Source organism: Pantherophis guttatus, chromosome 2, assembly GCF_059756535.1.
Source record: "Pantherophis guttatus breed Tessera chromosome 2, ASM5975653v1, whole genome shotgun sequence".
NCBI classification, from domain to species: Eukaryota; Metazoa; Chordata; class Lepidosauria; order Squamata; family Colubridae; genus Pantherophis; species Pantherophis guttatus.
In genome coordinates this window covers 280,024,018-280,051,481 of record NC_142064.1, presented here as the reverse complement: position 1 = coordinate 280,051,481, position 27,464 = coordinate 280,024,018, and the positions used below count along the sequence as shown (strand labels likewise).

Below are 27,464 nucleotides of genomic sequence, written 5' to 3'. Positions count from 1 at the left end.
CATTAATAATATGTCTATGGAGATTCTCTGTCATCCGGGTCATGGTTGTCCTAAAGGTGCTTTTTCAAGAGGCAACTGGACTTTCTGGGTTTTTCCTTGAAGATGCTTCTTGGATGAGAAGTGAAACATCTTCAAAAAACCCCAGAAAGTCCAGTTGCCTCTTCAAAATGTACATTTGGGACAATGAGTAACTAAGTAGCTATTTCTGTTTACTCACCAGGAGATGAGCTTCACCTATACCACAATATATTTTGATCATTAATCAGACAAGGGGTCATCAAACTTACAGATGGTGTCTATTTTTAAAAACAATTTATATCCCACCTTTATTTTGTGGAACCGAGATACCTAATGGTCCCTCAGCCCTGCGAGGTGGGTCAGAGAATAACTGGCTGAAAGCCATCAAAACCAGTTTCTGTGCATCAATAGGGATTATTTATTTATTTACTGGAATTTGTCAAACAAAAACGAGAACAAGAATAAGAAAATAAAAATACAACGACAGGGACGATAGGCACGTTAATGCACTTATGCACGCCTCCTCTATTGACCACTTAAATATAAGATTAGATCTTATGGTCTCTCAGTTTGTACTGCTAAGCAAGGGAGCTGACACTATTTTTTCCCTCTGACAGTATTGGAGAGGGCAGAGTTGCAGAGTTGAAAATAGAATAGAACTGGAAGGGATCTTGGAGGTCTTCTAGTCCAATCCCCTGCCCTGGCAGGAGACCCTGGCCTATCCCATTTCAGACAAGTGGCTGTCCAGGTCAAAACTCAGACTTCATAGTCTCCGGAGGCTGATTAATATATATTTGAGGATCCGAACTCCGCCCCGCGAGTCCCACTGGAGAGATTCGCAGACTGAGCCGCACACAGAGACACCGGCTTCCTCGATCTCTCCAGCAACTCCAAGGGTTAAAGGGAGCGACTGCTTCTCCCTAGAATGGCCCTACTGAGGAGCGGGTGGCCCTTCCGGTCCTCTCTTTCACTGTCCTGGCGGACTTTCGTCGAAAGAAAACGGCCCTTTGGGCCTCTTGGAATCTTTAGGAAAAAAACCGTTGGCAGGGGCGGGGCTAAGAGTTCCCGCCTGTCCGAAGAGCAGCTGAAGGGGAAAGCTGGCTTCTAGTCAAATGATGGTAGCGCTGAGGGATTCTGCCCCAAATGTCTTTTCCAGGGAAGAGCTACCCAGCTGGAAGATGGTAATACTATTTCTCCCCCCCCTTCTTTTTTTAAAGGAACAGCCTCTGATTTGGGATAAGCGACTGTGGGGCATGGGAAGAAGCTGTGGGAGAGCAAAACTGAGGTCCTGAAGGGAAAAATTCCCCCAATAATATTCAAATTCTCAAGGAAGCATATACATTTAATATAAAGAAATAAAATACTGCCCAAAGACATCCAGTTCTAGGAAAAATTTACCTCATATAGGGATGGAAGAGGCTTCCTTCTCTGAGATACTTCCAGCTTAGAATAGAAGAATAGGATAGAATAAAACTTTATTACGGTCATCGACCAGCAATAGACATACAATAAATTAAAAATAATACTGACATTAATCGTGAATAACAACATATCTGTTATGAAAATACATGATCTCAAACCTAATTTACATGCGTGTAGAGCTGATAAGTATGTGAGTAGGTATTTCCAGCTTCTTTCTTGATACCAACACCTTTTGTGAGGAAGAGCCCCTGATCTGAGGTGATCAAAGATGGCGGCTGTGATACCTGTGGCACTTTGCTAACTATTTTGAGTTGTAATCCCTTCCTATGAACTCTGGCTTTTCCTCATAAATAGACTGTATTTAGAGCCTCACCTTCACAGTTCACTCTCTCCAGTTGTCAAGAATCAAATTAATGTAATTTTTGGACTATAAAGCATTAGCTTTAGAGGAGGAAAACAAGGGGGGAAAAATTGCTCTGCCTCCCAGCATCCATCCGGTATTCATCTGGCTAGCGTCCCTGCAGCAAACAGAAAACAGCCTGGTCAACTTCAGCACGTTATCACACCCCCAGCAAGTGGCTCGTCAGGGCTGTGCTCCGTTGCGCCCACCACCAGTCAACTCAGCTGAGCTGTCACCGCCGCCAGGGAATGCTGGAACCTTCGCTGCTGAGCAGCTGATTGGTGATTGGATTTGCCTCCCAGAATACCGCCGTCTAGGTGGCGGAGATTGCCACAGCCGCAGCCCATACACTGGCCCATTCGCTGTGGCCTGGTCACTGCTGCATGGTCCCCACTGCCTGTTCGCCGCTGTCCGTTCGCCGCTGAACGAACTGCGGTGATTCCTGCCATCTAGAACAGCTGATTGGTGCTGCACCAACCCCCCTCAATATTCGCTCTATAAGATGCACAGATATTTCCACCCACTTTTTTGGGGGGAAATGCATCTTACAATTCGAAAAATACAGTAAATCTTTTACATGCTATACACTAAAGAAAAAATATGACCAAGAGGAGCAGAGTGAGGTGCCAGTTAAGAACGAAGATGAAGTGTATAATAAAATATTAATATGGTAAGTAAATGAATTTTAAATATTTCATATTTCTCAACTATTGGTCTCCATCCAGTGATGAGAAATCTGTTAGTTGTTGCTAGTGGTGACCATATATGTACTTTTCTACAGAGGAAATTTTTAGCAGTCAAAAACATTCTTGCAGTACTGTACTTTATTTATTGATTTTATTTATTGGTTTGATTTATAGGCCGCCCTTCTCCAGAGACTCAGGGCGGCTTACAATGCATTAAGCAATAGCCTTCATACTTTTGTATATACCTGCTTAGTAGGGCTTTCGGCGCCCCCTAAGCGGTGTTCTTTTTTATACAAAGTCAGCTTATTGCCCCCACAATCCTGGTCCTCATTTTACCTACCTTGAAAGGATGAAAGGCTGAGTCAACCTTGAGCCTTGTGAGATTCAAACTTGCAGTAATTGCAGACAGCTGGTGCTACTTAACAGCACTTTAGTCTGCTGCGCCACCAAGGCTTTTGACTGCCTCTCCTCACCATAACACTTAAGATACATACTTTTTCTTTCATCCCCTCTCACCCCCCCTCTGTCTGTACATTACTTTGTAACCAACTTGTATTTTGGCTGGCAATCTATTCAGAGTGGAAAAAAAAAGAGCTCCACTATACCACAGCACAGCACAGCACAGCACAGCACAGAATAGAATAAGAGTTGGAAGGGACCTTGGAGGTCTTTTAGTCCTATCCCCTGCTCAGGCAGGAAACCCTATACCATTTCTGACAAATGTCTCTTCTTAAAAACTTCCAGTGTTGGAGAATTCACAACTTCTGGAGGCAAGTTGTTCCACTGGCTAATTGTTCTGTCAGGAAATTTCTCCTTAGTTCTAGATTGCTTCTCTCCTTGATTAGTTTCTATTCATAATTAACACAGATGTCTGTTCCGAACAATCTAAGTTGGCATTCTCAACCCAATTCACAGGTAAATTTTAGGAAGGGAAAAAACCCTTACTTTCTATTTGGTAATGGTTTAATAAAATGAGCCTTGGTGGCACAGCAGACTAAAGTGCTGTTAAGTAGCACCAGCTGCCTGCAATTACTGCAAGTTCAAATCTCACCAGGCTCAAGGTTGACTCAGCCTTCCATCCTTTCGAGGTAGGTAAAATGATGGGGGACCCGAAAGCCCTACTAAGCAGGTATATACAAAAGTATGAAGGCTATTGCTTAACGCATTGTAAGCCGCCCTGAGTCTCCAGAGAAGGGCGGCATATAAATCGAACCAATAAATAAATAAATAAAAAAATAAAACCTGGGTATTTCCAATACCACACTGCATATTTATATTTGGGGCATATGCTTAGTTACATTCCATTAAGGCAAGGTATATTGTACCTATCACAAAGACAAGAGTTTGGTCTCCCTCTTGTAGTAAATTGAAGCTCTTCCAAAGGTGTCCTATAAACTCCTTCATTTGGCCGACCATTTTATTCCTGACCAAGAGGAGCAGAGTGAGGAGCCACTTCAGACCGATCCATATTAATAAAATATTAATATGGTAAATGAATTTTAAATATTTATATTTCACATATCCTTCAGAGATGGGAAATCTCTCCTAGTTGTTGCTAGTGGTGACAATATATGTACTTCTGTGCAGAGGAAATTTGTGCAGACAAAAACATTCTTGCAGTACTGTACAATACTGCCTCTCCTCACCATAATACTTTAGATACATCATTTTCTCCCTGCCCCCACCCCCCTTCTCTTTCTCTATGGGACATTATTTGTAACCAAGTCGTACTTTGTCTGGCAGTCTCTTTCCGCGTAAAAAAGACAAAGCTGCTTTAGCTATGCAAAGAAGCAAAAAGCAAAGCAAAATCCTTAGTCTTGATCTGAAAAGGAAGATCATCAGATCTAACAAGGGAAAAAAGGTGAATATTACAGTGCAAGAAGAAGGGCTGGCCCATTCCACTGTCTTCACTATTCTGAAGGAATAACAATGTATAAAAATGCAACTAATATATTTTTAATATCTTTTTGCAAGAAAAATAAGGGAAGTATTTTAAATACAGCTCTTTCCATATTTGATACATTTAATGGTTTCTTCAGTGGGTGAGTTTCTATGGATATTACATTACTGATTCTAAGTAATTACTTCTTTATATTCAACTCATTTATGTGGTTTCTCACCTGTGTGTATCCTTCTATGGTAATTAAGAGCACTGCTATGTGTATAGCACTTTCCACACTCCATACATTTATATGGTTTCTCTCCTGAGTGAATTCTTCTATGGCTACTAAGGGAACTGTTTTGACTAAAGCACTTTCCACACTCACCACACTGATAGGGCTTTTCACCTGTGTGGGTCCGCTTATGGGAACTAAGGTCACTGGAGGTCCTAAAGCCCTTTCCACATATCACACATTTATAAGGTTTTTCCCCAGTGTGGATCCTTTCATGGGAAGCAAGTTCTTGAGGATCACTGAAGCTCTTTTCACATGCAGTGCATTTGTAGGGTTTCTCCCCAGTGTGGATTCTGTAATGTATTATAAAAGTTTTTTTTTGACTGAAGCTTTTTCCACATTCCTTGCATTCAAATGGTTTTTCTCCAGAGTGCATCCTTTTGTGGCGAACGAGGGCCCCAGAGTCGGTGAAGCATTTGGCACATTCGGTGCACTTATATGGCTTTTCCCCTGTGTGGATCCTTTTATGAATATTAAGGTGACTTGTTTGACTGAAGCGCTTCCCACACTCAGTACACTGATAATGTTTCTCTCCACTGTGGATACTTTTATGGGAAGTTAGGTGGCTGGGTTTACTGAAGCTCTTTCCACACTCCAGGCATTTGTACGGTTTCTCCCCTGTGTGGATCCGTTCGTGGGCATGAAAGCCACCAGAACTGGCAAAGAGCTTTCCACACTGCAGGCATTGAAAGGGCTTCTCCCCTGTGTGGATTCTGTGATGGGCAGTAAGGCTTGTTGAGACACGGAAGTTCTTTCCACACTCCATGCATTGAAATGGTTTTTCCCCCGTATGGATCCTCTCGTGTGACTTAAGATGAACTTTTTGACTGAAGCTCTTTCCACAGTGCAGGCATTGATAAGGTTTCTCCCCTTTATGTATCTTATTATGTAAAGTTAGAGTATCACGTCTGCTGAAACATTTTCCACATTCCAGACATTCATAGGGTTTCTCCCCTGTGTGAATCCTCTTATGGGAAGTAAGAGCACCTGGGGCCTTGAAACATTTTCCACACTCTGTGCATTTATATGGCTTCTCTCCGGTGTGGACCCTCTTATGTAAATTGAAATTGCCATTTTGGGTGAAGCTCTTTCCACACACCGTGCAATGATATGGCTTTTCTCCTGTATGGATTCTATTGTGGAAAGTGAGGTGAGTTGCAGAGCGGAAGCTCTTCCCACATTCCAGGCATTTACATGAGCTATTCCCAGTGGGGCTTTTTTTCCTGGAATTTGGTTCCTTGCTCCAAGGAAACCTCGTTCTACTCTCCCTGCATTGATACAACCTCTCCTCTCTGTGGATGCTTTGGTGGGAAATAAGGGCTGCACTGGTTCTGAAGTTATTTCCACAGGTGATGCATTGATGCTGCTTCCTATCTTTGTGGACACTCTGATATGAATTCAGGTGATTTTTCTGACTGATGTTTTCTCCAAATTCAAGGCCTTGGAATGGATCTTCTGTTTTGTGAATGTTTTTATGGAACGTAAGGGGATGGCTTGTATAACAGTCACATAATCCCAATTCACCTCTGAGTATTTTTCCGCATCCTGGACATGCTCCTTTTTCTTGGGGATCATCACTGTGCAAGAAAACGCTGATATCTGCATATTGGGAACTAGAGTGTTTCCCCAGCTCCTCCTTTAACTCCTTTTCTTCAGGCCTTTCCTTTTCACTCATTCTTTGGGCAACTTCCTTATTGACTGTTAGAAAAGGTGCTACCATCTCTTGGCCAGCACCCTCTATCGTCAATTCATCACCTACATGGAAAAGAGAAGAAAAAAGGAAAATTGATGCAAACTGAGGTATGAACTAAAACTCCCACCACTAACTCTTTCTCTTTTACGTCTTTGTGTGGTTCTTCTCTTTGCTTCTATCAGGTTGTGTTCAAAACATGGTGTTATGCTTCATATCTAATTGATATAAGATCTGCCCCAGGCTTCCTTCTTGCCCTCTGTGCTGCAGAATGCAAACTCATAATGCTTTGGGAAAATCATTGTGAGACTCAGGATGGGGCCTCATCAGCTCTGCTGCTCCTTTCCATTCAGTTCCAAAGATACAGGAGGGACTCTTCAAAGCTGACTTTTTTCAAAATTGGATGATGAGAGAGAACCAGTTAGCTGAATTTACATCTGAGAAAGTGGAAGGACTGATTTATGTCATGAAGTTTTGCCTTCTCTGCTTGAGGAAATTTTCCCTTGAAAATAACAGTTTTTAGTCTGGACATGCTCATTCTCCTCTAGCTGAGCCAAAGGAAGGTCTTCATGATAATGGTGTTTGGGGGAATCACCAGAATGAAAAGTCTCATTTTTGGAAAATCTGACTATCAAACAATCCACTTCCCTACCATTAACATCCTTGTGATAAACCCTGGGCCTCTTAAGTGCCACTATTATAAGCACCTGGAATGTATGCGATCTTCGGCTTGGTGCCTTGCTGGCATCCTGCCATCAAAAGCTAGGAAATAAGAAGAGGACATTGGGAGGACAACAAATGTGCAATCTACCTGTATGTGTAGGTGATGGGAAATAGAGAAGCGGGAGATGATAGCTGACGAAGAACAGTGAAACTCCAAAACAATTTGTACCAGCACTCAAAGCCATGCACCCTGAGAAAGAAGGTGGATTGCCCCAAACATCTCAGCATTCTCAAAACACCTAGGCGGATCCTTATTGGCTGAAGACAGACTGGTCATGGGGGGAGAGCTGGGAAGAGGGGAAACTTTTTGTATCTTTTGAGCATGGAAATTTAGTTTTACCCTACTGCAACCAACGTCTTTTAGTAAAAGAACCTATCGCTTCAATTAGATGGAATCGAGGGTATTTGTTTTGTAAGTGATCGGACTGATGCATGCCTGACAGTAGCAAAATGAAAGCAACTCCTAAGTCTTATCTAAGAAGTGAAACAGGATCACAATCTGACTAGTTAAGAAATTGCATGGGAGAAGACCTCTCCTCCTCCTGGTGGCAGTGTGGAGGGTTTAGCCCACTTAACAGACAGCATAGAAGTAAAAATACAGTTAAGAACTTTCTCAACTGTACACAATGAACAGACTAGCATTTCATCTTAGAAACAGAGAAACTGCTCACTTCCACCACATTTTCAAGACAGAGGAAAGAAAATCCCTTACCTAAGGAAGCCATATTGCTTGCATTTTCTACCATGACCTCTTGATGTTGGGCTTTTTGCTCACAATCCTGCAGGACGCACTCCTCCATGGAGAAAAACTCAGTTATTTTCTTTAAACAGTACCGAATTCTGAAACAGAAAGAAAACATTCCTAGTAATGAAAATTTCAATAAATTATATACAAGTTTTCTTCTTACTGAACAAAACAACCAGCAACATTTCTAAGCAGGGCAAATATCTTCTTTGGAGAATCTTTCCAAAGGAATAAACAAACTAAAGCCTCTAGCTAAGAATACCTCTTGGTTAATTGTATACAGGTAGTCCTCAATTTACAACAGTTCATTTAGTGACCAAACTTACAACAGAACTGAAAAAGATTTTTGACCATTTTTCATACTTAAAATTAATAACAAAACAGAATAATAGAGTTGTAAGGGATCTTGGAGGTCTTCTAGTCCAACCCTCTGCTCAGGCAGGAAGCCCTATACCCTTTCAGACTAATGGCTGTCCAGCCTCTTCTTAAAAGCCACCAATGATGGAGCATCCACAACTTCTGGCGGCAAGCTGTTCTACTGATTCATTCTTCTCACTGTCAGGAAATTTCTCCTTAGTTCTAAGTTGGTTTTCTCCTTGATAAGTCTCCATTGCTTCTTGTCCTGCCTTCAAAGTGCTTTGGAGAATAGCTTGACTCCCTCTTCTTTGTGGCAACACCTTAGATATTAGAACCCCGTTATCATGTTACTCCTAGTCCTTCTTTTCATTAAACTAGACATACCCAATTCCAGCAACTGTTCTTTATATGTTTTGGCTTCCAGTCCCCTAATCATTTTGTTTGCTCTTCTCTGATCGCTTTCTAGCGTCTCAACATCTTTTTTACATTGTGGTGATCAAAACTGGGTGCAGTATTCCAGGTGTGGTCTTATCATGGCGTTATAAAGTGGAATTAATAATCGTTGCAGCATCCCCATGTTCATGTGATCAAAATTCTGATGCTTGTTAACTGACTCAAATTTATGATGATTGTAGTGTCCTGGGGGTCACTTTTTTTAGACCTTTGACAAATTCAATGAGATAGCAAGGTTCTATTAACAACCGTGCCACTAACTTAACAACTGTAGTGATTCATTTAACAAATGTGGTAAGAAAGGCCATAAAACGGGGCAAAACTCACTTAACAAATGACTTGCTTAGCAACAGAAACATTAGGTTCGATTGTGGTCATAAGTCGTGGACTACTTGTAATAGTTTGGCTGATTCCTCAGGAGCAGCAACCCCTTATTCTGCCCTCTGATGGGATGGAACTTGGAATAGAAGTGGTATTCAGCAGGTTCTGACCAGTTCTGGAGAACTGGTAGCAGAAATTTCGAGTAGTTCGCTGTAAAATCTCCATTCCCTCCCCACTCCAGGGGAAGGATACTGCAAAATTCCCATTTCCTTCCTATCAGCTGGGACTCGGGAGGCAGAGAATAGATGGGAGCAGGGCCAGTCAGAGGTGGTATTTACCGGTTCTCCGAACTACTCAAAATTTCCTATTCTCCAGAACTGGTCATAACCAGTAATGTGGATTTTGCAGTAACCTTCCCCTGAAGTGGGGAGGAAATGGAGCTTTTACAGTATCCTTCCCCTGCCTCACCCACCAAGCCATGCCATGCCACGGCCTCCATGCCACGCCCACAGAATCAGTAGTAAAAAATTTTGAATCCCACCATTGGCTTGAATGCATTGTTGATTGAAGGTTTCAGCCCTTCTCAGAAGGTAGCCACCTGAAAAAGGACAGGTAGAGTCCTGTGACATTTTAACCAATGCCGAATATTGTCCATCATTGTCCCTCAACACAGAGCTTGGAGAAGAACTGTCTGAAAATGTTGGAAGAGGGCCTTCAGGAAGCACTATGAGATGTCAACTTTATCTGGCTTCCTAGCCAATTAAGAGGAAATTCCTTCTGAAAAGGGTTTCTCGTTGTTTTGCACAATATTGGAGACCTCCTCAGTAGATCAGACTGGCACTTTAAGGGAGGGGAGAATATTCCTACCTGAGTTGGAAGCTCAACCGCTGTTAATCCTCTGGGGTACAAAGAACCAAGATTCCAGAAGACAGTGACAAGGCCATTATAAGCAGTCCTCAACTTACAACAGTTCATTTAGTGACCGCTCAAAGTTACAATGGCACTGAAAAAAAGTAACATGATCATTTTTCATACTTAACGATCTTTGTAGCATCCCCATGATCGAGTGATCAAAATTAAAATGCTTGGCAACTGATTCATATTTACAACCGTTACTATGTCCCAAGATCATGTGATCCCCGTTGGTGACCTTATGACAAAATCAGTGTAGAGGCCAGATTCACTTAACTCCTTCTGAAAAGGGTTTCTCGTTGTTTTGCTAATTTATCAACTGCAGTGGTTCATTTAACCACTGTGGCAAGAGATGTCGTAAAATGGGGCAAAACTCACTTAAAAAATATCTCATGTAACAAGAAATTTCGGGCTCAATTATGGTCGTAAGTTGAGAACTACCTGTAGTAGTTCCTTGTAAGAGCCAAGGAAGAGCCTTGTTGGCGCAGCAGACTAAAGTGCTATTAAGTAGCACCAGCTGCCTGCAATTACTGCAAGTTCAAATCTCACCAGGCGCAAGGTTGACTCAGCCTTCCATCCTTTCCAGGTAGGTAAAATGAGGACCCGGATTGTGGGGGCAATAAGCTGACTTTGTATAAAAAAGAATACCGCTTAGGGGGGCCCGAAAGCCCTACTAAGCAGGTATATACAAAAGTATGACGGCTATTGCTTAATGCATTGTAAGCCGCCCTGAGTCTCCGGAGAAGGGCGGCATATAAAAATTGAACCAATAAATAAGCAATAAACAATAAACTACCTGTATAATATCTACCAGTGGGGAAAAAAAACAGCAAAGGACTAACTTGCTATTAAACATCCTAACAATATTCTTGAACCTGCAATGCAATTCTAGCCTATTTCTATGGTAACTAGGGAATCCGTTTACCTTGCAGCCACAGCAACAATACACAGAAGCTGCTAACATTGGGTGAGAGGAAAACTGAAAAATGTGGAAGGACCAGGGATTAAATTCAGAAGGTTTCTCAGCCATGAATTAAAGCATCACCCAAAGCTTGACTCCAGATGTCTCAAGCAGATCCCAACCTATATCCCATGGAGTTATGTTGCTCTCAAATAATAGCAATAGCAATAGCACTTAAGACTTATATACCGCTTCACAGTGCTTTTACAGCCCTCTCTAAGCAGTTTACAGAATCAGCCTCTGGCCCCCAACAATCTGGGTCCTAATTTTACCAACCTCTGAAGGATGGAAGACTGAGTCAACCTTGAGCCGGTGGGACTTGAACTGCCAAACTGCTGGGAATCAACACTCAGCAGAAGTAGCCTGCAGTACTGCACTCTAACCGCTGCACCACCACAACTCAAGGAAGACAGGGAAGACAACAAAAACTGTTTTTTCTACAGGTGGGACTTGTCCTTTGGAACAGCCTACAGGAAAGGGAAGAATCCTTTTTAAATGCACACAGTTACAAGACTTTCTCCAGTGCAATATAAAAAGGACCAAATAAAAAATGAAAAGGAATTCATGAAGGAAAGAAACGGGGGTAAATTTAATCCTGAGGATTAAAGGGCATCAGAAGGACCCTTTCCCTCCTCTGAGGTGGATCCTCCTGAGTGACTCACCCTGAACAATGGCACCAAGGAGGGACCCTCCCCCTTTCTCTCCTACCTGGTCATTTAGGAACAAAGAGCCTTCATCTGCATGAAAGAGCCTTCAACTGCATTCATAGTGGAAGATTTACTAAAGCCAAGAGGTTACAAGATAGGAGGCTGCCAGATCTGAGGTTTGGGGGTGTGGGGGGTGTGAAGACTGCCCACTCACTTTCCTCTCTCCCAAGCCCTCCCCCCCATTATCTCCCTGGTGTCCAATGAAATTCAAACAAATTGTTTTGGTAACAGTTCATGCTTGGTGGGCATGACCATTGTCTGCATTCCATTCCCATGCTTGAGGAGGCATTGGGAATGGTTTCTTGGCTCCCTCCCCTTGCTGGCACCCTCTCCCTCCCCCCAGGGTTCATAGCATTCTGGCATCAGCAAGGCAATAATGGGGCTATGCAGGATGGCTCATGGAATTCCTCCAGGGAATTCAGCAGCCATTTACAACAAAGTCTTCTGGACCTGACACAGCACCAGAGAAAATTCCATGGGAAATCATCATAGAACACAGAATCCTAGGAATGGAAGAGACCTCCGAGGTTTTAGTCCAACCCCGTGCTGAAGGCAAAAGATCATATACCTTCCCCATCAAATGGTTGTCTGGTCTATTTTTGAAAACCTTCAGTGATTAGAATAGAATTCTTTATTGGCCAAGTGTGATTGGAAATCTAATGAATTTGTTTTTGGTGTATATGCTCTCAGTGTACATAAAAAAATACATTCATTAAGAATCATAAGATACAGCACTTAGTGATAGTCATAGGATACTAAATAAGCAATCAAATCATACTAGGAAACTAAATAAAACGATATAAATCATAAAGGTTATAGTTGTAAGTGAGAGGAGATAGGAAGGATGAGAAAAATAATAGTAATACAGTGTTAGTAAATAGTTTGATTGCTGTGGGAATTAGTTGTTTAGCAGAGTGATGGCACACTCCTTGTGTCTAGTTAGGGCACCCAAATTCCTGGAAGCAAGCTATTCCAGGAGAAAGCGGGCAGCAGCCATTTAAACCAGTCTTCTGGACTTGGAACAGCACCAGAGAAAATTCCTTGGGAAATGATCATAGAAGATAGAATCCTAGGATTGGAAGGGACCTCCGAGATCTTCTAGTCCAACCCTCTGCTCAAGGCAGGAGACTTTACCATGCAGGTCAAATGCTTGTCCAGACTATTTTTGAAAGCCTCCAGTGATTGTGGCACCCACAGCTCCGGGAGGCAAACTATTCCAGGAGAAACTTGACTGCAGGAACAATTTTATGGGAGACCCAAAAAGCAGCATCTAAAAGTCACATTTCCAAGAACTTTCCCTCTCCCAGATCTACCCGAAGGGGAAGGAAAGTGGAAGCTACTTACCGCCTTGCCTGCAGGGAAAGGCGGCTCTGCCCCTCGCCCTGACTCCGTTCCCCCAAGAGAAGCGCACAGGGCAGGATCCGTGCAACGCCTTCCTTGCAGTTCCTCCAGTGTCACTGCCTTCCCAGCACAGCCTGTAAGTTGCACCTTCCTCCTTCCACGAAAGGACCTACCGCCAGCAATTTAATGTGGAAAGCAGAGAATGCTTCTCCCTATAGAGATCCCTCCCTCTTCCCCCCTCCCTTCTCCTTCAGCTCCTGGCAAGAGGGTGCCCCCAGGTGGATCCTATTTTAATCCTGGGAAGCAAAGGGGAGCGAACGGCCAAAATGATCGCGGGGATGAAGTAGGTGTTAGGAGCTTGAGGGAGTAAAGTTTGGACGTTGTACTGATCTTTCCACATCATCATTGAGACTATAGTCACTTTCCCAGCGGAAACCTCTTTTTGCATAGAAAACCTGTTCTTTAAATAAAAAAAACCAAACCCCTTTTGTGGCTGTCTCCAATTTGAATCACAGAAGTTATCCCTGCCTACAGAAGATTTCACTCTTATTTTCTGCAGGTCCCATGTGCTTGACAATCGCTCTCTTCCCCTTTGTTGCAGTAAAAGGCAGCATCTGCCCCACCTGTGAATTTTGAATTGAAGCAGGATCGTGCATGGATAACACACCACCAGGAAATCCAAGCAGAAGTGGGACATCCAATTTCACACCCTGTCCATAAAAGGAAGATTTGCATGTAATCACCAGGAGACTAGAGCTCTACACATTTGTTTTTATCATGAAGCTATTTTCTTTTCCACAAAAATGATCTAGCATTCCTGCCTTAGTAGCTTTACTAAAATCTAATGGCCCTTCCAGGTGGAGAAGAGGTGAAGTCTCTTTAGAGATACTGAAATATTGAAGGTAGAATGAAATGCTATATATGTCTATAGAGATTCTGAGTCATCCAGGTCATGGTTGTCCCAAAGGTGCATTTTCAATAGGCAACTGGAGTTTCTGGGGTTTTTTTTTGAAAAAGCTTCTTGGATGAGAAGTGAAACGTCTTCAAGAAAAACCAGAAAGTCTAGTTGCCTCTTGAAAAATCATCTTTGGGACAATGCTTAACTATTTAGCTACATATTTCTGTCTACTCACCAGATGAGCTTCACCTCTACCACAATGCCTATATTTTGATCGTTAATCAGACCCCGGGTTATCAAACTTACGGGTGGTGTCTGTTTATTATTTTAAACAATTTATATTTTGCGGAACCGAGGCGGAGTACCTAATGGTCCCTCTTGTTTTCCAAAGAACATCAGCCCTGCGAGATGGGTCAGACAGAGAGAATAACTAGCTCAAAGTCATCCAACCATCTATTTCTGCCACCAATTTCTTCCTCTGACATTATGGAGAGGGCACAATCACAGAGTTTCAGTGGTCCAGATCAAAACTCAGATTTCATAGTCTCTGAATAATTCATTGGCTGATTAACATATATTTGAGGCTTCAGGAGGAACCAAACTCCGAGACTTACAGATGGAGCCGCGCACTCAGACATCAAAGGTTCCGGCCATTCTCGATCTCTCCAGCTATTCCAAGAGTTAAAGAGAGTGAGTGCTTCTTCCTAGAAAGGCCCTACTGAGGAGTGAGTGGCCCTTTTGGCGCCTCTCCTTCACTGTCTTGGCAGACTCACCTCAGAAAAAACGGTCCTTTGGGCCTCTTGAAATCTTTAGAAAAGAAACGTTGGAAGGGGCTAAGATCTCCTGCGTTTCTGAGGAGCAACTGAAAGAGAATGCTGTCCTCTTCTAGTAAAATGATGGTAGCGCTGAGGGATCCTGTCCCAAAGTCCTTTTCTAAGTGAGGACTCTTCAGTTCGAAGATGTTAACACTTTTCTTGTGGAACAGCCCCTGAAGGACTAGGGGTGACATGATATCAGTGTTCCAATATATCAGGTGCTGCCACAAAGAAAAGAGAGTCACGCTATTCTCCAAAGCACCTGAAGGCAGAACAAAAAGCAATGGATGGAAACTAATCAAGGAGAGAAGCAACCTAAAATTAAGGAGAAATTTCCTAACAGTTAAAACAATTTATCAGCAGAACGACTTGTCAGCAAATGTTGTGAAGGCTCTAATACTGGAAGTTTTTGGACAACCATTTGTCTGAAATGGTATAGGGTTGTAATAGAAGACTTGCCCTTCCAACTCTGCTTTCTATTCTATTCTTGATATGGGGTAATAAAAGTGTCTCTGGCACCTGGGAAGAAGCTTTGGGACAGCAAAATGGAGATCCTGAAGGGGAAAAAAAACCCCAATATTGAAAATATTGTATTCCAAATGAGAGTACTGGTCAAAGGACATTCAGTTTCAGAAAAAAAAAATCCCTCAGAAATTGCAGAAGTATGTGGAAATTTAGAAGGCTGAGGGGAACCTTTCAAAAAAGCCAAGTATACGAAGGAGATGGCAGCTATGCATTAAAGGAGAAATATAAAGCTATTTTAATATAAATAAATGGGAAGAGAAACAGGTGGTTCTTGAAGAGTTAGGAAACAAACACAATTCTCAAAAATATGAAATACAAATAATGAAAAGGGTCTCCTGAGATAGTAAGAATTATCAGATGAAATAAAGAGCAGAACTGACTGGAAAAAAAGTTGAATTTTTGCTAGAAAAGACGCAACCAGTACCAATTATTGTGGGGGAGTAAAGCTTGAAGTTTTTTCTGTACTTGGGATGCATATTTAAGAATCCTTTGAGGTTTCATTTCACCATTTCCAAAGTTTCTCCTTTGTGTGGAATACCTTTCGCAAGAAACTGGTGCTACTGAAGCATTTTCCACATTCCATGCATGGAAACATTTCTCTTTTTATATATTATTTATTTGTATCTCACCTACATCTAAGTGTCACAGGTACATCCTTCAACTCTTAGGACTTTGGATTTTGACCAGTTGGAGGTAAACAGACAATTGCCATTTTAATTTTAGTAGTTGCAAATTATTTGTTAAATTTGCCACTTGTCATGGGGCTATTCTGGGTAGCAAATCCATACTACTTTAAAAAAAAAACGTTTTGTCCATTACTGTGGGCAAAGGAATCAGTAAGGATCTGTTCCTGGTGAAATGGTCAGAACATCACAGCTGTGACATGTATATGTTGAATGGAGACCTATATCGTAAAGTTTTATAACAACACATGTTTTCCAATCTGTAGGAGACTCCAGTTCCAGTGATGATCTCTACAATGTGTTTGTCTTGAAAAATGCCATTACTGTTCTATACAAAGGGAAAGATAACATTAGTGAGTGCACAAATTACAAGTGATTTAGAATATTAAGCATCCTCAGGAATGCCGCGTTGTAATTGAAAGATGAGAGACAACAATGAACACAATTTGGGAAACCAGCTTTATGCTGATCAGGGAATGCACAAAATTTGATAGAAGTGAAACATGCCTAAGAATAAATGAATGTTTAGCAAATGATTCAACCCTGAACAGGAAATAAGATGAGATTTTGTGGTCCAAAAAAGTCTGAGATTGTGCCCGGTATGCAATGCTCATTAAAGCACACCAAGGATGGATATAATGTTTATTTCTGGCCAAAAAGCCAGTGCTCAGGAACCAGATTAAGCACCCAATTTTCAAATCAACAGGTTTGTATTCTTGCAACAAGATACAAAGTAAAAAAAAAAAGGCTTCAGTTGCACAGCCTACAGCCAGTACATAATAAAGCATACAGAATGTGAGTAGAAAGATGCACTAATTACAATATTTTTCGGACTATAAGACGCTTGAATCATATTGAATATCATCTACAGATTTGGCCAGCTCAAGGCCTATCGGAAAATAAACAGTCAATGCATTTCCTTCCAGGGATTTCTGAATATTAAGTAGTTGATCAAAGTAGTGTCTCTTCCATATCCTAACTATGGACTGTTGCATTTTCAGAAAAGGAATTGGTCCATAAATTTGATGTGGGCATGTGCAAATCTGTATCTATGCATATGTAGCATTGTCAAAAGCCATACTCCAAAATAAGATAGACCCAGAGCAAAAAAATGTAAATAAAATTTAATATAATAAAATTTCATTGTCATTAAAATAAGGAAACAAATTAATTCCTATTTACATGCACCATTGTATCTCACACCCAAACATGCCCTTTCCATCTTCAAGCGAAACAACAAAGACACGAAAGATTGGGGAAGGGGTAATTTTGCTGGAAATAGGGGAAAAATACAGGTTTAGAATCAAAGGTGTATGTCTCAGAAGAGTGAATTGAGGAAGGGAGAAAAGGCCCACCTCAGACCTTAGAAAAATAGTTAAAATTTTTGCAGGCAAGCAAGGATAAACCACAATCCTCCAAGCCCAGAGTTGGAATCAGGATTAAGGGCTGGCTAATGCTCATTCACAGCTATGTCTATAATCATTTATACCTCTAGCCCAGTCATATTCAATATAGATGTCTGCTCCCAAATACATTGTAAATCAGCATCCCCAACTCAACTCACAGATAATAATTAAGAAGCAAAAAAATGTTTTGGATAATCTATATACTACTCAAAATCTCATAACTATTAATTGGGTGAACAGGGCTACCCAGTTGAACCAATACACTTCAAATGTATTTATTTATTCATAAATTTATAGGCTGCCCATCTTACCTCAAGGTTATGCTGGGTGGCTAAGGGCTAATTTACAGAATGTGTCCATTCTGGGACCAATGACTTTCAAGGGAATGAAATTTGGAGAAATTATGATTACCTCATTGCTGCTGACTGCTGGTGTATTGCTGAGACAGTTTCCCACCTACTCTCACAATCCCTTGTACTCTCCCCTACTCGGGAGCAAGCACTTACCTGCCTGTTGGGAAGAGAAGGGAAACAGGAGATTTCCAATGCTCCCTGCCAGATTCCCAGAAGGAAATTCAATGGAGAGGCTAGCAGGAAGTTGGAGCTCATGCCTGTTCCCGCAGCTTTTTTGCTCATCACTGGTCAGTGATAAGGAAATAGCAATAGCACTTAGACTTATATACCACTTCGTTGTGCTTTACAGCCCTCTCTAAGCAGTTTACAGTCAGCATATTGCCCCCAACAATCTGGGCCCTCATTTTACCGACCTCAGAAGAATGAAAGGCTGAGTCATCAGTAAACTGGTCAGGATCGAACTCCTGGCAGTTGGCAAAATTAGCCTGCAATGCTGCATTCTAACCACTGCACTACCATGGCTCCAAAATGATGTTCCAATGGGGCATAGATTGTCAAATTATTTAATAAAAATTTAGTTATCCCAAATCTCTCACTGCAGATTTGACTGAATATAGTTGATTTATATTGTACCTACAACATAGACAAGATCTTAGCCTTCCTCTTGTAGTAACTTGAAGCTCTTCCAAAGCTTTCCTATCATCATCATAATCTGGCCCATCCATTCTATTTCTTCTCTTCACCTTCTTTCACTTTAACTCATTTTCTCTAATTAAATAATCCATTCCCTTTTAATGTTGGCATACTGATTAGAAATGGAATCACTTAAGTTCTTTCCATATTGCAGGTATGTACCGAGTTTTTCTTCCATGTAACTTCTTTTATCAGAACTTCACAACTCTGAAAGAAGTTCCTCATTTATTATATGCAGGCAGGTAGGTTATTTGGTGTGGCACCAATTATAGAGAAGATGAGAGAAGGCTGGCTCCTCTGGTATAGACAAGTCCAGCACCTTTCACCATTCACAAGACTGCCTACTAACCTGAAGTCAATGGTTGGCGACCTCGCGGGTATCCAAAACAGAAATGGCAAGACACCATCAACAAAGATATGCAAGCCACGGGCCTGTGCACTGGAGACGCAGTTGACCATGCAAAGTGGCATTCAATGATCCGAAAAGTAGATCCTGTAGGAATATACTAGGAAGAAGAAGGTGAGTTCTTCTTTGTGTGGATCCTTTTATGAAAGGAGAGGGAAGTGTTGTGACTGAAACTCTTTCCACACTCCTGGCACTCATATGGTTTCTCTCCTGTGTGGATCCTCCTATGTGAACTGAGGGAACTGCTTGTATTGAAACTCTTTCCACAGTCCATGCAATGATATGGTTTCTCGCCAGAATGGATCCTCTTATGTGATATCAGGGAACTGCTTGTATAAAAGCTCTTTTCACAATCTGTGCATTTGTATAGCTTCTCCCCCGAGTGGATCTTCTTATGAGAACTAAGGTGGCTGCTTTTACTGAATTTCTTTCCACAATCCAGACATTGATATGGTTTCATCCCAGTATGGATCCTTTCATGGGAACTAAGGGAAGCACTTTGGCTGAAACTCTTCCCACATTCGGTGCACTTATATGGTTTCTCCCCCGTGTGGATCCTTTTATGGGCAGTGAGGGAACCACTGGTGGTGAAGCTCTTTCCACAGTCTGTGCATTTGTATGGCTTCTCCCCTGTGTGGATCCTTTTATGGCAGGACAGGTTTCTGTGTTGGCTGAAGCACTTTCCACACTCTGTACATCTATATGGCTTCTCTCCTGTGTGGATCCTTTCATGCGAAATAAGATCAGTACTCTTACGGAAGCTCTTTCCACACTCTGTGCATTTATATGGTTTCTCCCCTGTGTGGATCCTTTTATGGGAAATGAGTTCACTGCTTGTACTGAAGCTCTTTCCACAATCCATACACTGATACGGTTTCATCCCTGTATGGATCCTTTCATGGGAAGTAAGAGAAGTGCTCTGGCTGAAACTCTTCCCACATTCCAGGCATTTATATGGTTTTTCACCTGTGTGGATCCTTTGATGACTAGTAAGGTTATTGCTCCAACTGAAGCTTTTTCCGCACTCCATGCACTGATACGGCTTCTCGCCTGTGTGGATCCTTTTATGGGAAGTAAGATCACTCCTACTTATAAAGCACTTTCCACAATCTGTACATTGGTATGGTTTCTCCCCGGTGTGGATCCTTTCATGGGAAGTAAGACCACGTCTCATGGTAAAGCTTTTTCCACACTCCAGGCATTTAAACGGTTTTTCCCCTGTATGGATCCTTTTATGGGAAATGAGATCACTGCTTTGACTGAACTCTTTTCCACAATCCATGCACTGATATGGTTTCATCCCAGTATGCATCCTTTCATGGGAAGTAAGGGAAGTACTTTGGCTGAAACTCTTCCCACATTGCATGCATTTATATGGTTTCTCCCCCGTGTGAATCCTTTTATGGGCAGTAAGGGAACCAGTTGCGGTGAAGCTTTTTCCACAGTCTGTACACCTATATGGTTTCTCCCGTTTGTGGATCCATTTATGAGATGTAAAATCAATACTCATATTGAACCTCCTTTCACATTCCATCCTTTTATATTTCTTTCCTGCATGGGACTTTTTGTGCATAGTAAGATCAGTGCTTGTATAGAAACACTTTCTGCACTCTGTACACTTATAAGACTTCTCCACTCTATGGGTTGTTTTATGGGTGTTAAAAGTACTGCTGTCAGTAAAGCTTTTCCCACTGTCAGAATATTTATGTGATTTTGGTGTCTCAATGCTTTGATGTAAAGGAAGATCTAGATTCAAATCTTTTTTTCCATGTTCCCTGCATTCAACCTGCTTCTCTTTAGAATGGATTCTACTACATTCAGAGATGACTGATTTATTGCTGAATGTTTTCCTACCCTTTAAACAGCTTCTTTTTTCTTTGTGAGGTTGGATATTGAAGTTGCAATTTTCTCTATACTGAAAAATAGACGATTTTCCCTTCCTATTATTCAACCAGTTTTCTTCAGTCACATTTGGTTTTCTCTGATTTTGAAATATCCCTTTTGTAGTCTCAGTCCTTTCCAGTGAATTCACACCTGGTTCTTTATAATCTTCAGGCTCTTCCCTGTCATCTGTTTGGAAGGAAAATAGAGAAGAAAATTAAACATGAGTTGTTTAAGATGTAAAATGAAGTGCCATCACTTTATATTAGCCTCCTTTTTTATTTCCAACACTACTGTACCAAGATTTTTCCCTCTAAGCTACATGGTGGTGGGAATATGTCTGAGACTTTGTTTACTGCATCTCTGATCCTTCCTGTTATCTCCAGAATGTTGGACTGCTACGAGCCACCTAAGATATGAGGTCCCACAGAGCTCCATTATTTTTACGCATTAGGGAAAGTAATTTGAGGTCAATTTGGGGAGTAGCATCTAGAGTTCTGGACTGGAATATGATTAAATTCAATTTCAAATATGGAAGAAGACAAGTTGAAACTAAATCAGGAGAAAATGGAGGTGCTGTTGCTACAAGTAAACTGTACTTAAATGGGATTTAGCATGTTTGAGATGAGTTGACCTCCCTTGAAAAAATAGGTCTGCATTCCAGGTGTGTTCTTTCACCCTCAGCTTTCCCTGCACTGGTCATCAGCCACACAGATAACTTACTTTATTCAAATTAACATCTGTGAGAAAAACAGAGTGAGACTATCAGGATATCTTGTGCCTGATCCCCTCCCCCCACTCCCCAAGAGCAGAGATTGCTTTTATCTCTACTTAAGCACTTCACAGCATCTTCATTTTTCATTACTTTTTCTATTTTGTGTTCCCACCCGTTCTTCCTTGCAGGAAAATGGCAATTTCTGCAGATACACAGTATCAATGCACCATTGTTGCTTCTATAACATGGCATTGTTTGTAGTCAGTCTGTGCAATCTTCTTGCAGCAGCTAACTACCCTGTTTTCCCTAAAATAAGACATCCCCTGATAATAAGCCCAATCGGGCTTTGGAGTGCATGCACTAAAATACCCCCCCCCCGAAAATAAGCCCTCCCCGAAAATATTTAAACGCATGCGCAGCCACTTCCCGCCATTTCCTCTGGTTTCCTCCATGTACCCTAAAATAATAAGACCTCCCCAAAAATAAGGCCAAGCGCTTATTTCGGGGTTCGAAAAAATATAAGACGGGGTCTTATTTTCAGGGAAACACGGTAATTTTTTTTTTTTTTGTAGAAGTGGCATTTGCTGTTGTTTTCGATTCTGCTTTTGTATGCATTTGTTCTGAAAGCTTGGTCTTGTGCAGTCAGAATTAGCCCCTCTTGTTTCTTTCTTCCATACATGCACAGTCTATTAGTGTGCAAAAACATCATTTGAAATGAAACTGCTGCTCATGTTTGAATGTACAGCCAAATATCCACTAGTTCGGACTGAGCAAATGTGCCACTCTTACTATCTATAGAGCAGGGCTGTCAAACTTGCGGCCTGCGGGCCAAATGCATCATGTGCTGGCCACACCCACTTTAGCAAAGGGGGAAAAAGTTGCAATACATCACATGACGACACCGTGATAATGTGAGTTTGACCCCCCTGCCATAGAGGAAAAATTGAGAAAGCTGAATTAATTAAAATGCCCAATGGAAATTATACCAAGTAACCTGGCAGATGTTATTTTTTTCTCATGGCCTGATTGTTCAGTATTGTTGAGAGAGGAATCAATGCACTGACAAAAGTAGTGGTGATAGTGAGCCTCCTTGAAAGATTCCCCTCCCAGTCTAACACCACTGACCAGCAACTATGTTTTCCATTGAGCTATTCATCTTTTCAAAAATTTTGTGATGTTTCTAGACTCCCATTATTTATGGGCACTTGATTATCCAAATATGTGGCAGAGAATCAAATGCCTTCTTGTAATCAATCCTAATTTACTATTAAAGTTACTTATTTAGCAACAGCAATAACAACAGCATTTAGACTTATATATTGCTTCACAGTGCTTTGCGGCCCTTTCTAAGCGGTTTACAGAGTCAGCATATTGCCCCCAACAACCTGGGTCCTCATTTTACCGATCTCAGAGGGATGGAAGGCTGACTCAACCTTGAGTCAGTGAGACTCAAACTGCTGAACTGCTGGCAGTCGGCAGTCAGCAGAATTAGCCTGCAATACTGCATTCTAACCATTACACCAGCACGGCTCCTTATTTTGATTTATACAGCTGTCTGTATTACATACGTAACTCTGGACATGACTCACATATGGACATTTCTGTTCTCTACAAAAAGTACAGACCTTAATTGCTGAAAAACCAGAGCAAAATGGATCCTTTACTCATGAAATCCACATTTTTAGCATCCCCCTCACCCCGAGAAATTAATAAGCTGCTTATCTCTCATCAGAATATACTTCTCCATTTATTTGAACCCAGAGTAAAACAAATCTCTTACCCATGGACTCCACATTCTTAGCATTTTCCAGCATGACCTCTCTGTACAGGGATTTTTGGTCAAAATCCAGCAGAGCCCACTCCTCCTCAGAGAAAAACACAGCTACATCTTCAAAGGACACAGGGATCTGTAGTACAAAAACACTCCTTATTAATGTACAATTCCAGAAAATATTAGCAATTTCCTTATTCTAATGGAAAATATTCCACTCACTGGGAGCAACTTTATATTCATCTTGAGCCACTCCTGGGACAAGATGAGGGAGCAAAATGGATTCCAATACTTCCTGCAAGGTTGCTTATCGAGCAAGTATTTGGATGTTCCTATATGATATTTAATCAATGTCTTATCCAGTAGGACATACACAGTCTTCATTGAACAACTAGAAGAAGTTTGAGAAGATGTTTGAGATGCTATGGATAGTACCAGAACTTTGAGAAGATGCTCTGAAAATTTATTTAGATGGGAGATATTAAATTGGCACTGGAAAAGAGACTCAGACCGCTTTGGAAAGAGTTGCATGTCCCTTGACTAAATAATGTTGCACTCTGAGACATGGGACCCTCCTACCTGAGTTGGAAGTCCAGCCACGGTTTCTGCTCCACCACAAAGAGAAGACCTTTCCATTGGTATAATCACCATTGTTCCGTTTTCTGATAAAAGCACAGGAAGTACATGTTTTAAAAACAGCTGGAGAAAAACTCTGCACACGGGGCTCAAGGTAATACAGTACACGAAATTTAGGAATATTAAGACTTCAGGCACTCCATAACTCATGAGGACCCCAATACATCAAAATGAACCCCGTTTACCTGATGTTGACTTCTGAGATAGGTCCTCTTTGGGGATTCCCCCAAAGACTATTTGTTGAGGGAGATGTGATGCATCTCCTGATGCTTTAGAACCATGAGTGACCACCTCCATGAAATGCTGATGAATCTGAAATAGCAGTGAAGAGAACATTACTGCCCCTGCCCCAGCTTCTTATATGACCTTGGAAATAATCAGGATGAAGGGGGATGGAATCATTTGTCTATCAAGGATACAGTTGATTAAAATCAACCTGATTACATTTAAGAATTCATTCATATTGTTTTTATGATCTCACCTGCTGCTTTGGCTGAATTTTCTGCTCCACATGGCTCAGGAGGAAACCTTCGGCTAAGGTCACTTCCTGGGACTTGGACCCTGCTCCATGCATCCAGACACAGCTCTCCACCTCAGTGGGTGGGGTGTAGAGCTGCAGGATTACCATCTGAGCTTTCATGCGGCCCTCTTGTTTCCGCCACTGATCATAAAGATGATGGAGTTGGCTGCATATGACTTGGAGTCCCTCAGCTTCCTGGCAACAGAGCTCCCTAAAAGGGCAACACTGGGCAACACAATGTGTGGCTGCTTCTTCCAGAATGTTCTGTTTGATTCTTGCTGCTTGTCCAAACAAATCCAAAGGCTCCTCTGTATCTACAAGGCCACTTTTATTCATGGGAGCAGAATGGTAAGGAGAGCCACCTTCTGCCATCTTGGAGAATGACATATTTCTCCTTTGAATGATTAGCTTCTATGGAAAGTACATTCAGTAATCCAGTAATCCAACACAACGGGAAGAACTTTCTTTCATTATTCAATTTGCTTAAAATTCACATTCATCCGTCCACACATTTGATGACTGCAAGACCTGCAAAGAATAGAAGCAAGGCAGGATAAGAAGCAACGGATGGAAACTAATCAAAGGAGAGAAGCAACCTCGCAATAGCAATTAGACTTATATACCACTTCACAGTGCTTAACAGCCTCTCTAAGCAGTTTACAGAGTCAGCATATTGCTCCGAACAATCTGGGTCCTAAGGATAAATTTCCTGACCTAGAACAATTAATCAGTGGAACAAGAGCCTTGATAGTACAGTGGTTTAGTGCACCCTGTTATTAACACAGCTGCCTGCAATTTCTGCTGGTTCGAATCTCTCCAAGGCTCAAGGTTGACTCAGCCTTCCATCCTTTCTAAGGTAGGTGAAATGAGGACCCAGTTTGTGGGGGCAATAAACTGACTTTGTATAAAATATACAAAAGAATGAAGGCTATTGCTTAACGCATTGTAAGCCGCCCTGAGTCTCCGGAGAAGGGCGGCATATAAATCAAATTAAAAAAAAAAAAAAAGTTGCCTCCAGAAATTGTGGGTGCTCCATCACTAGAAGTTTTAAAGAAGAGATTGGACCACCATTTGTCTGAAATAGTATAGGGTGCCCCTGCCTGAGCAAAGGGTTGGACTAGAAGGCCTCCAAGGTCCCTTCCAACTCTGTTATTCTGTCATTCAAACACAGCAGATTACAACTGCTAATGAAAATAGTTGCAAAGGGGTGGAAAATTTTTATTAATGCAACATAAACAACTTCCACCACAGATAGACCTCACAAACAGTGTGCAGGTTAGAAATCTTGAAGTTTGTGGGCTTTAATCTTTTTACAACTATCTGCCCAAACTGCTACTTAGGCAGGACTCAGATATCTAGGGAATATTGACATGGGATGCAGATCAACCTCGTCCCTTGGACTTCTGCTGAAAGGAATACTTCCTTGTCTCCAAGTGGTAGGAAGGAGACCCCTTCCCAAGCCAGGAAACCCAGATCCTCGACCTGCAGATACTCTCAACAGACAACAAACCCTGAGCTTGCTGGGGTCCTCAGGAGGGAGCTTGTGCAGAATTCCATCTTTAACCCAGAATAGGCTCTTCTTGCAGAAGTAACCTTACCGCACATATCATAAAAATGATGCAGGTGAAAAAGGAAGTATAGGAGGTGGGAAGGTTGGGAAGGTTTCCCTACAAGACCCCCTTTTCCAGATAAATCTATATGCTGTCCATCTCACCGATAAGAGATCCTCAGGAGAGAGCTGGTGCAGAACTGAATCTTTAACCCAGAAGATCTCTTTGCAGAGATGAGCGTCCTATAGACCCCCTAAAAGGGGTGCAAATGAGTAGCTGAAATCTTGGGGGTTTTCAAGAAGGACGCCTCTCCAGATCTGGAGACTGAGATCACCCAAGACTGGCTCGTCAGTTCACCAGAGCCCGTCAATTCCGCGGCTCCCCTGCGAGGAGGCCAGGAAAGAGGGGCGCTTTCCAAGCCCGGCAGCTGCGGGCTAGGTAGGGCTAGCGAAGGAAGGACGAAGCCGTCTGCAGAATCGGTCCAGCGTTTGGACAGGACGCCGCTTCCTGGAAAAGCGGTCCTTCGGCATGCAAACAGTCACTTCCTGCCCTCCCTTTGCAAGCATCGGGTGAGATGCTTCCCCGGAGCTTGCAAAAGCAATTTGCCTGAATCCAATGATTGTTTGCAAAGGGCGCCCTCTAGCGGGTCCTGCGTGCCAAGCCTGCGGAGCGATGGAGGGAAAGTGAGGTATCTATATAGGATCTCCTGCTTGAGCTGGACGAAGCCTTCCAAGGTCCCTTCTATTCTGATTTCGATATAGGTATGCAGGAAGCTTGGGGGAACTTTCCAAAAAGCAAATGTAATGATAATAGGAGAAAAAGATTGTAATGGAAACCAGATACAGCTAGAAGTCAAAGGTAGATTCATAGGGCTTGTGGTCTATACAGGTAGTCCTTGATTTGCAACAGTTCTCTTAGTGATGGTTCAAAGTTACGACGAGACTGAAAAAGGTGACATGACCATTTTTCACACTTATGACTAGTAGCATCCCCATGGTCATGTGATTTACATTTGGATGCTTAACAACCAACTCAGTTATGATGGTTGGCAGTGTCCCGGGGTCATGTGAACACTTTTTGCAAGCCAAATCAATGGGGAAACCAAATTCATTTAACAATCGTCTTACTAATTTAATAACCGCAGTGATTCTCTTAACAAATGTGGCAAGAAAAGTCATAAAATGTGGCAAAACTCTCTTAACCAATTTCTCATTTAGGAACATAAATTTTGGGTTCAATTGTAGCCATAAATTGAGGACCACCTGTATTTTTATTAATTAAAAAATATAAAGAAATTGAAACAAAAAGTCAAAGGACAGACTCAATGGACCACTAGGTCTTTTTCTGCTATCAGTTTTCCATATTTCTATGTCTTTTAGTCTAGTCCCGTGATGGCGAACCTATGGCACACGTGCCACAGGTGGCACACGTAGCCATATCAGTGGGCACGCCAGCTCAGCTCTGGCGCGCATGTGTGCGCCAGCCAGCTGATTTTCGGGCCTTCTAGGTCCACCAGAAGTAGGGAAACAGGCTGTTTCCTGCCTCCGGAGGGCCTGGGTGGGGTGGGGAAGGCCCGTTTTTCTTTCTCACCTGGCTCCAGATCCTCTCTATGCATCTGGGGAGGGCAAAAATAGCCTTCCCCACTCCCTCAGAGGCCCTTCGGAGGCCTGAAACGGCCCATTTCCCAACTCCCGGTGGGACA

The 27,464-nt window shown here is 42.1% G+C and overlaps 1 protein-coding gene and 1 long non-coding RNA gene across 2 annotated transcripts; one reads left to right on the top strand and one right to left on the bottom strand.

The window, feature by feature from the left end:
* Positions 1-879: 879 nt before the first annotated feature.
* LOC148116014 (uncharacterized) lies at positions 880-13,398 on the top strand. Its single transcript, XR_015731831.1, has 2 exons — positions 880-1,199; positions 10,834-13,398. It is a non-coding gene; the product is annotated as an uncharacterized LOC148116014 (long non-coding RNA).
* On the bottom strand, positions 4,463-26,315 carry LOC117668114 (uncharacterized). Its single transcript, XM_034421813.3, has 7 exons — positions 25,927-26,315; positions 24,174-24,740; positions 23,878-24,004; positions 23,636-23,718; positions 23,066-23,192; positions 18,821-20,759; positions 4,463-5,911 (listed from the first exon to the last, which is right to left on the bottom strand). Exons 2-7 carry the CDS (start codon positions 24,597-24,599, stop codon positions 4,627-4,629), a joined length of 3,987 nt encoding a protein of 1,328 aa, XP_034277704.2. The 5' UTR covers positions 24,600-24,740; positions 25,927-26,315; the 3' UTR covers positions 4,463-4,626.
* Between the last annotated feature and the right edge of the window lie 1,149 nt (positions 26,316-27,464).

Bases quoted from the DNA above. Each gene is read 5' to 3' on its own strand.
- LOC117668114 (XM_034421813.3), bottom strand. From the start codon at position 24,599: ATGTCATTCTCCAAGATGGCAGAAGGTGGCTCTCCTTACCATTCTGCT. The intron at 24,005-24,173 runs GTGAGATCATAA...CTGCTATTTCAG, and splicing joins AAATTCAGCCAAAGCAGCAG to ATTCATCAGCATTTCATGGA. The intron at 5,912-18,820 runs CACAAAGAAGAA...GAAAAAAAGCCC, and splicing joins TCCTTTCATAAAAGGATCCA to CACTGGGAATAGCTCATGTA.